This window comes from Ostrinia nubilalis, chromosome 14, assembly GCF_963855985.1.
Source record: "Ostrinia nubilalis chromosome 14, ilOstNubi1.1, whole genome shotgun sequence".
NCBI lineage: Eukaryota > Metazoa > Arthropoda > Insecta > Lepidoptera > Crambidae > Ostrinia > Ostrinia nubilalis.
The window spans coordinates 14523290-14538562 of record NC_087101.1 but is presented as its reverse complement, the minus strand read 5'-3'; the positions used below and the strand labels follow the sequence as shown (position 1 = coordinate 14538562).

The window sequence follows — 15273 nt, the reverse complement described above, 5'->3', positions numbered from 1 at the left end:
ACTCTTAGGGACAAAACATAAATTAACTAAATTAGGTTTATAAAAAAACACGCTGTTGAAAGAAATAATAAGTAGTATCTAAGTACAATCAGATAAAACAATCAGTCTTAAAAGGATAGTAATGAATTAGGAACATTATTAATATTTTTTCATTTGTTGATAGTGTGTACGTAAAAAGATGATGGCATCTAGTCAAAAAATTGTTATTAAAAATAAATTATTGAAGTCCCGAAAGTACCGAAAGTCCCGGGAATTGCATCGTCAGTACCGGAACTAGATAAAGGATTAGATTATCGGGAATTCCCGGGAAAAATGAGTACCGGGATTTCCCGGGAGCAAACCCTAGCTAACGGTCACACTTGATTGGTTAGCTACTGGACTCTTTACGTCTAATGTGTGATAGATCTTATGGCGGCAAAAATGTTAACCTATTTACACGAATTCAATGTTGGGAATTTAATTAACTGGTTATTCCAACGTTCAAATAAGGTTGGTAGATTAATTAGGAGAAAATGTTTACCTAAATATTACATCACTGTGTCATTAGATCGCTACAAACTATTTAGGTACAAAGTAACTTGAACAAATCATATGTAAAGTTTGTATATGTCAAGTCTTTAATGCCGACAAATCTTGCAGTCAAATAGTCATGTTCACTCTCTTATTAGATCACACACAAACCATATTGACTAGTCGCGCGCTATAAACATATTAAGTCGTTCAATAGCTGTCAGAACTTCACACAGGCGCCTTTAGTTCAACCGACCAACTTGTTCAGTCCGGCTCTGAACGTGACGTGCACTATATTGGACTATATTGAACTGTGCGAGCTGACATTTCAGAATTTGTGAGCTTTTATGGACCGATGGACGTTTTGGAAATTGTTTTATAGAATGTTTCGACGAGACAAAACCGCGAGCGTGGACGAATATGGTTTATTTTTATTTGGTAGGGTGTTTTTATTATTTTCTCGTACATTTTCTGTCCCAAGGGAAACCCTTCGCAATACACGAATGTTAAATGTGATAGTATAGAAGAATTATTCTTGTATTAAGGAATTTAAGTTCCACTTAGACGGATCTGTTAATACAAAAACTTTGTTTGAAGCTAATAATTAAAAACGTTTTCACCAATTAATGTTTGTAGTTGCTAATTTTGTTCATATTTTACTTTTGTTCATTATGTATTTGATTTAGCAAGTATACAGCTAAATGAAGATTAATTGCAACGTATTACTTTGTGCAGTATTCAGTAGTGTAGTTGTTGCAATATCACATCTATTGCATTGAAATAAGATACAGTATTTAAATTGATTTATCATCCATCCTCTGCCCTCCTCTATACTGTGTCAAATGGGCCACTTGTTACACCGCGCGTTAAAACGGGACGTCCCGATTAAATAACGGCCAGCTTAACCCATAAACATCGAAATAAAAGTTAATTTCAGTCGTAAAATATCGTTAATGTGTACAAATGGGAACAAAGCGGGACAATTGCGATATATTGGGCTCTATGCGTCTCTCTTACGGCTCTAAAAGTAGGCTTAAGTAAGTGATTTATAAAAATTACTTTGAAGTAGTTCAGTAGAGACTAAAGTTTTAAGGATTTGTCACACTAGATGCGGTCTGCGGCCAAATAAAATACAGTCCGCATCGTTCGTTTCAGCTGAAAGACGTCCACTGCTGGACAAAGGCCTCCCCCAAGGATTTCCACAAAGACCGGTCCTGCGCCGCTCGTATCCAGGCACCTCCCGCGACCTTCACCAGTCGTTCACCATCGTCGGTCCACCTAGTGGGAGGCCTGCCCACGCTACATCTTCCGGCTCGTGGTCGCCACTCAAGAGTTTTCCTGCCCCAGCGGCCATCAGCTCTACGAGCTATGTGCCCCGCCCACTGCCACTTGATTTTAGCGATTCTGCGGGCTATGTCAGTCACTTTGGTTCTCCTGCGGATCTCCTCATTTTTGATTCGATCACGCAGGGAAACTCCCAGCATAGCACGCTCCATCCGCATAATGTATAATTACTTTGAACTGATCGCTGATCGCAGACCGCATTTAGTGTGGCAAATCCTTTAGCGAAGCGATATCTGGTTTTAGTTGACATTTGGAGATTACTGATTGAATTGAAAATTATTGAGTGTAAATTGATAAAGATATTTATTTCAATTCGGAATCAATGACCGAAACACACGCTATCCAAATACCAAATTAAATGTAGGTACATCCGTATAAAAATATCTGCTTGAATTATTTACAAACAACAATGAGAACAAAATGTAGGTATAATTAAATAGTAATTATAAACGAACGTAGAAAATTGTATTTATATTTTTTTGTTATTTATTTAATTAATCACGTGTCTACTAAATTAACGATTAATAAATATGAACGAGTAGTTTACGTGCCGGAAAATATTAAGAAGGAAATGTTTACTTAGATTTTTTCTGAATAAATACTCTGTAACCCAATATTATTTATTATAACTCAACAAAAACATTTCCGATTTCATTAGTATTAAGTAATGAATATATTAAGATGGATCATCATCATCATTTCAGCCACAGGACGTCCACTGCTGAACAGCCCTCCCCCAATGATTTCCATATCGCGCGGTTGGTAGCGGCCTGCATCCAGCTACCTTTATGATAAAGATGGATGCTAGTTAGCATTGCATCAAATTTTTGAAAAATACTAAGCGCCGTGTGTCACGATTTGGCGCTCTTACTTGGCGCCACCGCGTTGCAAGCCAAGCGTTTGCATAACAAGCGCACTATCCTCTCCGACCCACAACATGTCAAACAGAAATACAACAGTGATTTCGGTAAGAAATGTGTTTGTATTTCGGATCACTGGCGAGACGCCAACTTGCACCCAAACGCACCGCGATTGGGAAAGTTCTTGCGAAAGTATTCGGCATTTCGGGGATATTTTGGGAGAAAAAAGATGAGGCGATAAGAAATAAGTGGATTCAATGTAAAAATATTTTTCTGGGCTAACTACAGTTGTTAGGTATAGTTCTATCCACAACAGCACTATACATTTTTATTGCAAAATACATAAAATGCCACTGTGTACACATATTCAGGGAATGTATCATGAATGCGAATGCGTGGGACGTCCACCTGGTGGACTGACGACATCGTAAAGGTAACAGGGAAGCGCTGGATGCAGGCTGCTACCAATCGATCAACGTGGAAAGCATTAGGGGAGGCCTATGTTCAGCAGTGGACGTCCTATGGCTGAAATGATGATGATGATGATGTATCATGAATAGAGTCTTAGTTTAAAAGGATGCCAAGGATTTAAATTGCACTCTGTATAAATGAAGAGACAGTGAAAAGGCAACTTTAGCCTGACATTATGGCACTGTCTTCTTATAGTTAGTGTATAAGTATTGCAACAAAAATTCTTGCGACTATAACTACCTAATACTGAATCAATGCAAAATAATTATTTTGCAATTCGCGAACCTGCTTAGATTTTGCATTCAAGTTCAATTTCACTCTAAGAGTGGATTGCACTATCTAACTTTAACTTTAACAAACGTCAAAAGTCTGTCAGGCTCCATACAAAAAACACCGGTTATGGTTATAGTCATGGTTAAAATAAGGTGGTGCAGCTCAGCTTAACGATGTTTTCTTTGTCAAATCTTTGTCACTATCAAAAAGTTTCTACCTATTACGGGACTATTCCCACCTCTCTTTCTCACCGCTGCAAGTTCTGTGTAGCCAGGATCTACAGCTTGACCGCCAATAAAAACCCAACCAGTGAAGGTCAAGTTTGTCCTGGGGGAAAGTTAAACTGTCATTGGACCCGCAACGAAGTTAATCAGAAGAACATTTCTACCTATTATCCACTTATATGATCTTTCTATTATTACTCGTATAACTGATAAAAAGATCTCACTAATTAGCCCCACAGCGTGGCGCCTGACTGATGTCTGACCAGCTCGTTTGTCACGTCTGACCTGACAGATCCCCCTTTGATTATTAGCTACCGGCAGATTTGCGCTGATGGCTTTCTGATAAGTTGTGAATGGCACGTTAGTGCAAAATAGGAGATGATTGGTTGACAAAACAATGGAAATAGGGATGATGACTGGGTAATGAAATCGAAATTCTATTTAGTCCGTCAGACAGATAATTAAATATAATATTAGACTCATATTTTTTATTTTCTTTCATAATTAAATAATAACAGTGCTACATCGAGTTGAAATGGCGCGGTACGTCACGCTTGAGTAGAATTTTTACTCAAAAGTGACGTCACGCGACATTTCAACTCAATATAATACTGTAATTATTCGATTATGGAAAAAAATAAAAAATGTGAGTCTAATATTTTCTAATTATATTATCTGTCTGACGGACAAATAATTGAAATTTTGTCATCTAGCCTATTGGATAAATGACGTAGTAAAACAAGAGGTCTTTGGACATTGTGGAGGTCTGTCCTTTAGTTATTGTATTGTTTGATTCTGGCAATAAATATTTTCATTTTTTTTCATTCATTTTCAGTTATCATCCACTTGCGACGACAGTGTGACATCCAGTAGCGGCGTAAGGGGGGGGCGGTGGGGGCGGTCCGCCCCGGGTGCCAAGCATCAGGGGGTGACACAAGTCGCGCAGATTAGTACTCACTGGCGCATCTGCATGGCAAATCTGCGGTCTATGTCATGATACGGGGGGTGCGATTGTCTTTCAATCTTCGAATCGGTAGGTCCCCTAAATCCTGGGGGATACCAGGAGGTGCCTTTGGACTTATGACGGGGGGGGGGGGGGGGGGGGTGATCGCCCCGGGTAATAGCAACCCATGCTACGCCGCCACTGGTGACATCTTCAATTATTTTATAGTTGGAGATGTCATACTGTTGTCTCAAGAGTACGTTATTTTTTTCTTGATACGTTGTTAAGGACGAATAACTTATTAACCTGGAAACGGATTGTAGCCGTATCAACTTGAGGCGGTCAGTATTCTTTATATGAAACTCCGTACTGCAACGCACACTCATCCGCACCGTAACGTAAACGGTACGGTACGGATACGGTGTTGATCCTTGTCTGGGTTGGTAAGTGTGATCTTTAGGGTACAAAAGATAAGAAGACTCTTTATAAAGGCAATTTTTTTGACGTTCGTAAAAAATAAAAATGTTAGAATCCAACGATTTTGAAACGTCAAGTGGCAAAAATCAAAAACTAACAACTCAATATTGACAGTGGCGCCCTCCCGTGAATGTCACAATTATTATAGTTGCCGAACGTGGCAATAATCGGAGATAATAATCCAGCATATTAGATAGCAGCGCCCTCCTGTCAATGTCATATCTGGGACGGTTCAGTGTAGTCGTCATATATATATATACAAACGTAACTTTCAAAAATCTAACAAAAGATCTTACAAAACGCAAACCAGCAAAGGTATTACAACTAAACTGCCTAGTTTTGGGGCTCCTTCGATAATCCCGCAGACAAAAGGGAACGTTCGAGTGTGATGAAATCCTCGATCGGCGGCTGACCGGGATTGCCAAGTCGCTTATGAAGAAAACGGTTTTTGATACCTTTAGATGGTAGCATTAAAATTGGCATAACTCAGTTTTTACAAAAAAAAGGTTTTGCGACCATTAGCAAAAAAGTTTTCAAACTTCATTCGTTTTTGTACACCGAAGACTACTTTCTTCTTTCTTTAGTTAAAAAAGTGAAAATAATACATTTTTGTAGCAAAATCGATTAGTAGCATGCGTTATAATTATCACAGTCACACATGAGTTATCACAGATCTATCTTGCTTGATGCCGTCCTCTGTACATTTTCAATATAAAGCATTTTAATGCGTTAGATTCAATATAATTCCTCCCATGTATTTTGAAACATATTGAGACAGAAGTAAGTAAAAACGTTTTTTCCATTCTTGAACTTCAATTTTAACGCATTTTAAATTATTGTGAGTTGTGCGGTTTCACGCATAACCCGCAAATACCTTCAAAGGGATCGAATCAGCTGGCGCGTATTGCAGCTTTGGACGTGATTTCAAATACCGTTTGTGGTCAGTAATCGCCGTATTATCGATGCCAGCAATAATAAGTACATTCACATTCTTCTGAAGGAAACGCGTTATGAATTCTTCCTGAAGTTTTTTGTGAAACGAAACGTAGGTATTTTCTTTTGTTGGTTATTAATTTGTGCGAAACAAACAGCTGTCAATTAATGTCTTTAAGTACGTACAGTTATATTGACAGCACAGCCTAATGCTCACACGCTTTCATTTATGTTTTTTTTGTCTCTTTTCATTTTATAAGGTTATTTTTTTAAGTTTCTTTTCAATTTAAAGACTGTATTGACTACAAGCCCCTCACCAGTGTGGCAACAGCTTTACGCCCGTATTCACAAACGATGCTTACTTAAGTGAAGCAGCAAATCGAACGCACAGCGTTGAATAGAGCTCTATGATTGGGTCATGACGTGTCACCCTGTGCGTCCACACGCGCATTGTGAGACCTCTTAGTAATGTTTGTGAATTGTGAATATTCACACAGAGCGGGCCGTTTAATCGTAATACGTTTTATTCAGCGATGACGTAGTTGTACAAGTGAGTTTACACTATTCTAGATTCAGAAAAACATCGTCATCATTTTATTCTAATTAATTTAAAAATAAATATCTATCACTTACCAATTCCTCTGGTGATCCCGGTTCCTTCATACCATTGCTCTTATCCGTGCTCCCCGTCTCTGTAACAAAGAAAGGACATTGGGAACTTTAATATGAGAAAATGCCCCACGGCGGACAAAGATGAAACGTATTTTATTTCAAAGCTTTATACTTGTAGGTATATTCACTTAAAGCGCTATGTTGTGAGATATGGGAATTCTGAGATATGACGAGTCTAAGTTGAAAATATATTTGTCTAAAATGATTTGATATTTTTACATGTTATGTTGTTTGGCATTGCAGAGTAACCAATAAAAGTAAATAAAATAATATAAATAAATAAAAAATAAATAAAATAATATAAATAAATAAAATGTTATAAATACTTAAATTAATATTAGACAACATCTCATATATTACTCCAACCCAAAATAAGTAGCTAAGGCATTTGTGTTATGGAAATCGGGAACGACGAACCACAACACACCCAAACCAGAGACAATGTGAAAAGATCGTTTTCTATATTGTCCCGGCCGGGAATCGAACCCGGGACCTCAGGATTGGCCCGGCACACCTTGAAAACCGGTGTGTGCGCCTCTCCGCCACGGAGGTCGTCAAAAATGTTACCTAAATGTAAAATAAAATAAAATATTAAAACTTCATTTTCTCAATATTCCCATACAAGAGAGAAAAAAAAATGCACGGACATTCATTGGATATTAGTATGTATCATCTGTGATAGGTTTCGTTTGTGTCCGCTACTTTTCGAAAAGTGGGGCAAAAAGTTCCCAATGTCATTTACATTTTATTATGACGTCATAAATCACCTTCGAGCAAAAAATGCACTGAGCAAAAATAATAGAAAATATCGATTTTGTTTACCAGTTCACAAAATTTCACTTCTGGACTTTTAAGCACTAATATTTACATTATTTAATTATCCACGTAACTGCTAGTCTGCGATGTACCTACTAGTTTTCAATCAGGGCCGTATAACAATGTAATTAACTCCACTTATTTCTAATTTTGACATTCTAATATTGCTTCCATACGGACTATATTTGGGTGACGGATTTAACCCCTTCACTTCTGAGAACCGTCCAAAATTGCTCTATTTGTAGTGTACCAAAAATAAATTGAAAATCAAATTGCCCTTGTAATATCGCGTCATGTGTCTAAAACAGGCATCCAGGTGCTAACAAGCCTCAATTCATGAACTGATTGTGTGTGTGTGAGTGTGTGTGTGTTGTGACGCAATCAGCGCCCCTTCAACGCTGAATCGAAGCAAATTGAGCTCATACTGATAACTTTAAATTAAACCGTTTTAAACTGGAAAATCCTATGTTAACGCCGTCAATTCTGCATTCGAATTTTAAATCAACGCTTTTTAAATAGCAACCATAGATAAAGGAATCGTTTAAATGTCAATTAAGTAATTTATATTTAAACTTGGATGTTTTTAATGGCAATAGATTTAGCCTTTCAATTTTATTATTATCTTATAATAATATAACATAATTATATCATAAAACTTGAGAATAGTAAAAAATTGTAGAGCGCGAGCGTGAAGTAAAATTTGCAAAAGAAATGCTGTGTATGCTTTGTAATTGAGGTCATTAAAATTTATGCACCACGTGTTAACCAAGTAAAAAATACATTATGTAGGTATGACACATTTCTTTTTCTTTCAATCACGCAAGACTACTACAGTTTTCCTACACAAAATTACCTCTACAAAAAGACTCAATTGTCAATTTGAGTATAGAATATGACCTTAAACCATACATAACAAATAACTAGACATGATTAGGTATACTAGATACATATTACGTCTAACATCACAAATTGCATTCACGCGGTCGGCGGGAACATCATTAATTTTAATTGATTAGGCGCGATAATAAGCAATAAATTAGCGACAACAATAGGGTTGTGATTAACGGAATTAATACGACGGTTACTGTGATTATTGGGTTAATCACATTACACGCGGTTCGGTCCGGGTGACACGTGAGAGTCGGTCGCCATTTTGACGAGGACGTATGCTAAAACTGAACGAAGTTGTTACATAGGCTGAGTTTCACCACCTAACTTTATCGATAACCGGTGTTTTTTGTTTGGAGTTTGACAAATTTTTGACGTTTTCTAATGTTAAAGTGAATTAAGTTGGTACACCCCAGCCGAGTAATCACTCTGACCTCAATTAATTATGACTTTATATATTTTTTTTAATAACCCCTCATCAATCCCACAATAAGGTGAATGTATACATTTGTTAGGGGTGGCTTCACCGCAACAGTTCAGCGATCAACGGGAATCAAACCCTTGAATGGGCAGTCTGGCACCGACACCACTCGACTATTGTGGCTGTGACCAAATGAATAAATAGGCTAAAATTATTCCAACAATTTAATCTATACTTCTATACTAATATTATAAATGCGAAAGTAACTCTGTCTGTCTGTCTCGCTTTCACGCCTAAACCATTGAACCGATTTTGATCAAATTTGGCAGGAAGATAGTTTGAGTCCCGGGAAAGGACATAGGATAGTTTTTATCCCGGTTTTTGAAACAGGGACGCGCGCGATAATGTTTTTCTGTGACAGACAAAATTCCATGCGGGCGAAGCCACGGGCAGAAAGCTAGTTTAATATACTTGTAATGTATCACCAACTAATATGTCCTGACAGCACCGTTTTATAACAAACATCAGTTTTAAAAGCTGATAACGTAAATAAATACACAATGAGCAATTTGCATACAAACGAGTTAGTTAATTGAATGTAGCATTGTTATGACGTAACTAACAAAATGTCAGCAATCAACACTTCACAAAATTAAATGATTTTCAGTTGAACATAATCTTACATGACGGATTGTAGTTATTGTTTATTGTTACAGTGAATAACTTTACTACAACGTTTGCGTGTGCCGACGCAATAAAAATTTAAAATCAAAGACGCCGCCATTTATGAATTAAGAATTATTTAATAAACTGAAAGTTTTAAAACTACATTTTATTGCGAAATTAAAGCAATACCTAAAACCCCACGGATCGCTGGAATATTTTTTCCCACAATATTTTTCATTGTGACTCTATTTGTTGTAGCGTGATGTTATAATATCCTAGTCATAAATATAGACTACCCACAACAAAAATATTTAGTCAATTCGAACTAGGTACCATTGCCTGAGATTAGCACGTTCAACAAAACAAATTACTCTCAGGCTTTATAACATTAATAATTAATTAAATAATATAGTGTAGATTATAAAAAATTGATCTATGAATCATATTATAGGTAATGATTGATCCTCTAAAGTCATAGACTGCAGCGGAGACAGCCACAATGTACCGACTCGGCCGACAATGAAATCGTGCGGAGCCTACGCAAATGTCATATCGGATTGTTGAGCTTATTGGCATGACGGTAAAGGTGGAGGCACACAGCCACCTTTCTTAACTTTTATTCTTTTATGCCCGTTTTCACTATTAATACCTAATTTTTAAGTGACCCCTATGAAAACAAAATTCCTATGTTACCATAGGGGTCACTTAAAAATAAGGGATTGTTGGTAAAAGCGGGTATTAGACACATTTTTCAATCAGTCATGAAAACGGATCAGCAACTTAAATCTAATAAAACATATAATCTGTTTGTTTGTGAACATAATTTCAAATATTAAATACCTAAAACCAAGTATGGAACGGAATATGGTTATGTAATGTAGAGTTTTGTAAAATTATAGGTGCTTCATGTTTATACATTATGTTCAAATCTTTATTTGCTAGAAACACAGTCAATGAGACGTACAACATTAAGGCTGAGTTGTACCACCTTATTTTAACCGTAACATTAACAATAACCGGCGCTTTTTGTATGGAGTATGACAGATTTTTGACGTTTGTCTTATTGATTAATTTTAATGAATAGAAATCACTCAAGTTAAACCAATATTTATATTTAACTCTACCATTAAAAGTAATGGTAGAGTTAAATATAAATATTGGTTAATAATAATATGAGTTCAAAGGAACTCAGTGTGCCCCAGTCTTTATATCGTGAATACTGTCTTCTCACACAATATTCTCATCTCGATCGTGACATGTTTCCCACGCCGGGGCTTCACACAAACACCTGCCTTATTGCAATGAGCACAGAGCTGATAATGGATCCTCGCATTTTACTTTAGTTATGGATTGATGATGTGACATAAAACTGATACTGAAATTGGAGAAACTACCGCAGAAATGACTTCATTATAGTCATCTTATTACATAATAACATAATGCTTATAAATCAAGTAAACAAAATAAAAAATAATATTACATTAAAAAGTACGGCTCGCCATTAGTCATTTTACTATAGTATGAGTAAAAAAAAGTCATTGATCCCGCACGTTGACAACTTGTCAAGTGACATTCGAATGGCATTTGGCCAGGTTAAATAGGTAGGTAATTTTAATAATTTATTGTCATTGTCTGTTGCGGTCTGCAGATTTCATAGCAAAAAAGTAATAATGTAATATTAGGAATATTAAGTATCCAGCAAATTAACGCCCGTATTCACAAACGATCCTTACTTAAGTGAAGCAGCAAATTGAACGCACAGCGTTAGGAATAGAGCTCTGTGGTTGGTTCATTTGTCACCCTGTGCGTCCACGCGCACGATGATGTTAAAAACATTATTTACTAAAGAATATGCAAAAGGAGTATAATTTTCCCTGACCGCCGGTTCTGAGAACGCAGAGGCGTTGCTTTATATTCTTTCTACACAAAAACAGACGTCATTAAGAGAGTGACATCCCATTATTTCTCATTTATAAGAGAGGGTAATAAATGTTCACTCACGGTCATAAAGCATTTCCACTTGTTGCTAAACAAAACACAACGAAACTGTGAAAATTATTTCGCACTCGAAAAGGGACCAAAAGGATAAAAAAGAGTCAGATAATATCATTAACAACTCTTTTGAGGGTGAAAAAAACCATTCATAATGACGTCGAACCGTTAAATAACGAAATGAACCGCCTTTTTAGCAGCTAATATTATAATTTAGCCCTAAATTTTCCACTTCACAGCTTCTACCCGCAGAACTGACGCCTGGGCACAGAATAAGTAATAGTACAGGTACAGAAGGATTACTCTGCAAGACGATTTAAATAAATGCGAGTCTTGCTACGACGCGATACAGTGGAATTCAGCTCGCACAGCACTACGTACCTACAATTTTATTCACCTACAAGTTATGTCTCTTTCTATCGCGTGCCTCTGAACTCTTCTTACGCTGTTAGGGTTGCTGTCTAGTGAAAAAATAATTAATCTACTTATTTATAATGAGGTACCTACGTATGTAGGTAAGTACGCATTCATTATGGAAAACCTTGGGAGAGGCCTTTGTCCAGCAGTGGACGTCATTTGGCTGAAACGAACGAACGCATTCTGAGCAGTAGTCATGGTAGGTTAGGTTCCTATACTATCCTAAGAATTATTGATTACCTACATGGCCAACATACCTTTCAGCATCTTTGGGAAGCGAAAAAAAAGATAAATCCGGTAGATTTCTTTTCGAATTTAAACACCCGAATGCCGCACAATAATATTTCTTTCTCTTTATGTCAATTTTTAAATAATACTTCGATCATAGAATTAGGTACTACAACGCACGCCAGCGTCCTGACGGGCGCGCGCGTGACACTCGACTGATATAATACCCGCCGGCGGGGCGCTTCGCTGTAGGTAATTATCGGACGTACCGCGCGGAGTGAGCCAGGCCTGGCCTGGGTACGCGCGACCACACAAATTATGCCATTTTAATTCGAAAGCCACTTTATTTTCAGCTTTAAAGCATAGTATTAAGGTTCAGATTCCCCTATGGTTCAATTGATACAGCCAACCACAGATAAATCTCGAATCCGTCAAAGTACATTAAATCACGGAAGTCTGATATTTTTGCATTTTCTCATAGTTTTTCTCGGATAGAAGTAGATTTTTATGTAAATGTATAATAGAATGTTTATGTTAAACTACCTACCATCTTTCAGGGATGGTTTGGTCCTGGGATAAAAAGTTTAAGAAATAATGTTTCTGTCGATATTCAGTCTATCTAGACTTTTCTTGAGTCTAGAGCAGACACAAAAATACGTTTTGGCAAAACTTTCGTACCTACCCATTGTTAATGTAAGCTTTTTGAAGAGTTGAGCAAAATTATGATAACTTATACACTATAACAATAGAAGTATTTTATTTGATCAGATTATTATTATTCCTGATGAATGGGTTACTAAAGCGCGGTGTTTGAATGTCTAATATTTATTAACATATTTTAATTATAAATAACGTTAAAGAAAATAGCAAACCACACAATATTACGACTTCATTTGTTTCTTAATTAACCTCATTTCCATTCAATGTTATTTAATTTGAATGTAAATTAGTTCATAATCATCCTTTTATTTGTTGAGTGCAAAGAGGAGCTGCTGGTTTTAATTGCTTTACAGCATTCTGAATTTCATTCTTTTATAGAATAAGAATCATGAAGTCAAAATATGTATGAACTCAAACGTGCTTTATTACATTGAAGAAATGATATCTTGATAAGTTCCACAAGTCTAGCTCTATCTGTCGTTCTTCTTTTGTCCAGGGAAAAGGTTTTTTTGAGAGCACAATACTGTTAGAAAAGTGTTCTTCAAATCTTAGTCCGAAAGTAAACTCTTACTGTCCAACTGTCCAATTTAAACATAATACGATACGTCAAACTTACAGCTTCTTGAATACTTGAAGATCTCTTACACTTACCTCTTGTCACTTTAAGTTCTCTTACAAAATAAAACATCTAAAATTTCCATGTCCAAACCTGCAAACGAACGACTGATTTCCTAATAACATGTTTTGAGCAGGAGTTCCTTTTATTTAAAAGAGCTCTAACAGCCGTTTCAAGGAAAAATCTGCGAAAAAATACCAGCACCTTAACAAGGAACTTCCATTTCCCCAAATTTGTCGCCAATTAAAAAGTACCCCTAGTTGTCATTATGTCATATTAATCCATCAGCCGTCAGCTGTCAACGGTTTATGCAACGGCTTTCACTTTCGATCGCCGCGGTCACGTCTGCTCTTGCGCAAGCCATTGTTTAAGGCGGGAGAGTTTATACGGAGCGATTAGGAAGAGACTGGATTGGTACGGGTTAACTTTCTTTTAATAACATGGTGCTGTCAAATAAAGATATCGTGAATATTGATCTACGATTAGTTATGTTTAGTTTTATTTTGCGTATTGGGAAAGAACTCCGATGTGACCAATATGGTCAAAGGACTTAGTTTCTTAGATTTTTTTATTGTCTTGATGGCATCTCTTTATGAACCGGACGAGTCATTAATTTAACATCATCATTAGGGTGGTCCTTATTTTTCGACTTTTGAATTATCCCCGGGGCACTTTCTCATTCGATTATATACCTCTAAATATGAAATTAGCTTTTTTTGTTTTTTTTTTGGTTAAGATTTAGAGGTCGCTACCAGCTGTCAAAATATTTAAAAAAGCTTTGAAGATCTTAAATCATGGTTTCATAAATGTTTTATTTAAGTGTTTATATCACATTTTACGTGCAAATGAACATCGCATAGATAGAATAGACAATCGCTTCTTGTCCCCTTCTCCCCTCAACCCCTCTTCTGTACCGACCATGGTACCGACGCGTCGAGATACTAACAAGTAAACTCTTATATCTTAAAAATAATTGATTCAAATGTGTACATTGTACATAATATCTTAGTTCATAGCAACAACAATAATTTTGTAATATTTTTATTTGGCTTTGGCTTTAAAAGTAAATGAATCTAACAAATACAGATTTTGTTTTTACTTAAAATTCAAACCTTGGTAGCGACCCCTAAATGTCTTTTAAAAATTAAAAAAAAAAATGAAAGACTTTCATATGGTATTTATTCAAATTACGTGGTGCCCCGCAAAATATAAGAAAAAAAAATTTTTTCATGGGAATAAGGACCACCCTAATCATCATCATCATCTCAGCCATAGGACGTCCACTGCTGAACATAGGCCTCCCCCAATGCTTTCCATGTTACCCGGTTGGTAGCGGCCTGCGTCATTAATTTGCGGCATTAATTTATAGCGCCCCTATTCCCACAAGCAAAGCTTTTACTATGGGTACTAGATAACATGTTGGATGCATTCGCATACTTCACAAATCATCTACTGAACGACCTGTCCGACTAACGAAACTTTACTCGCCAACAATTAGGATTGAGATCGCCCCGTGTAAACGCCACTCTGAGAGATTTATGAGCCCCCGAGATGACAGTCCGAGGCAAAGAAAGCGCGCAACGGAAGGTTCTAATGAAGAGCCCATAATGGACCTAAGTAAATTCCTCTTTGTTAAAAGATCCACGCGATAATATTAAATCTGTCCGGAGTTATCCGTTCCGGACTTGAGATATGTAAAGTACGCAAAAAACTTATGAATTTCGCTGAAACTTCGCTGAATTTCACGCTGAAAGTTTTTAACGAGCTAGGGTTTACATTTTTTATCTGTTTTAGAACGATGAAATAAGGAATGTTCTAGTACTGGAATTTGATTTAGGGAGTGTTTTAACAAGCTTAATTAG

At 36.6% G+C, this 15273-nt stretch overlaps 1 protein-coding gene across 1 annotated transcript in view; it reads right to left on the bottom strand.

The window, feature by feature from the left end:
- Positions 1-15273, bottom strand: part of LOC135078361 (apoptosis-stimulating of p53 protein 2) — a 449764-nt gene that overhangs the window by 236679 nt on the left and 197812 nt on the right. Inside the window, exon 5 of the mRNA XM_063972958.1 lies at positions 6669-6727. Within this exon, the coding sequence (XP_063829028.1) occupies positions 6669-6727 (59 nt within the window). The remainder of the gene's footprint in view (positions 1-6668; positions 6728-15273) is intronic.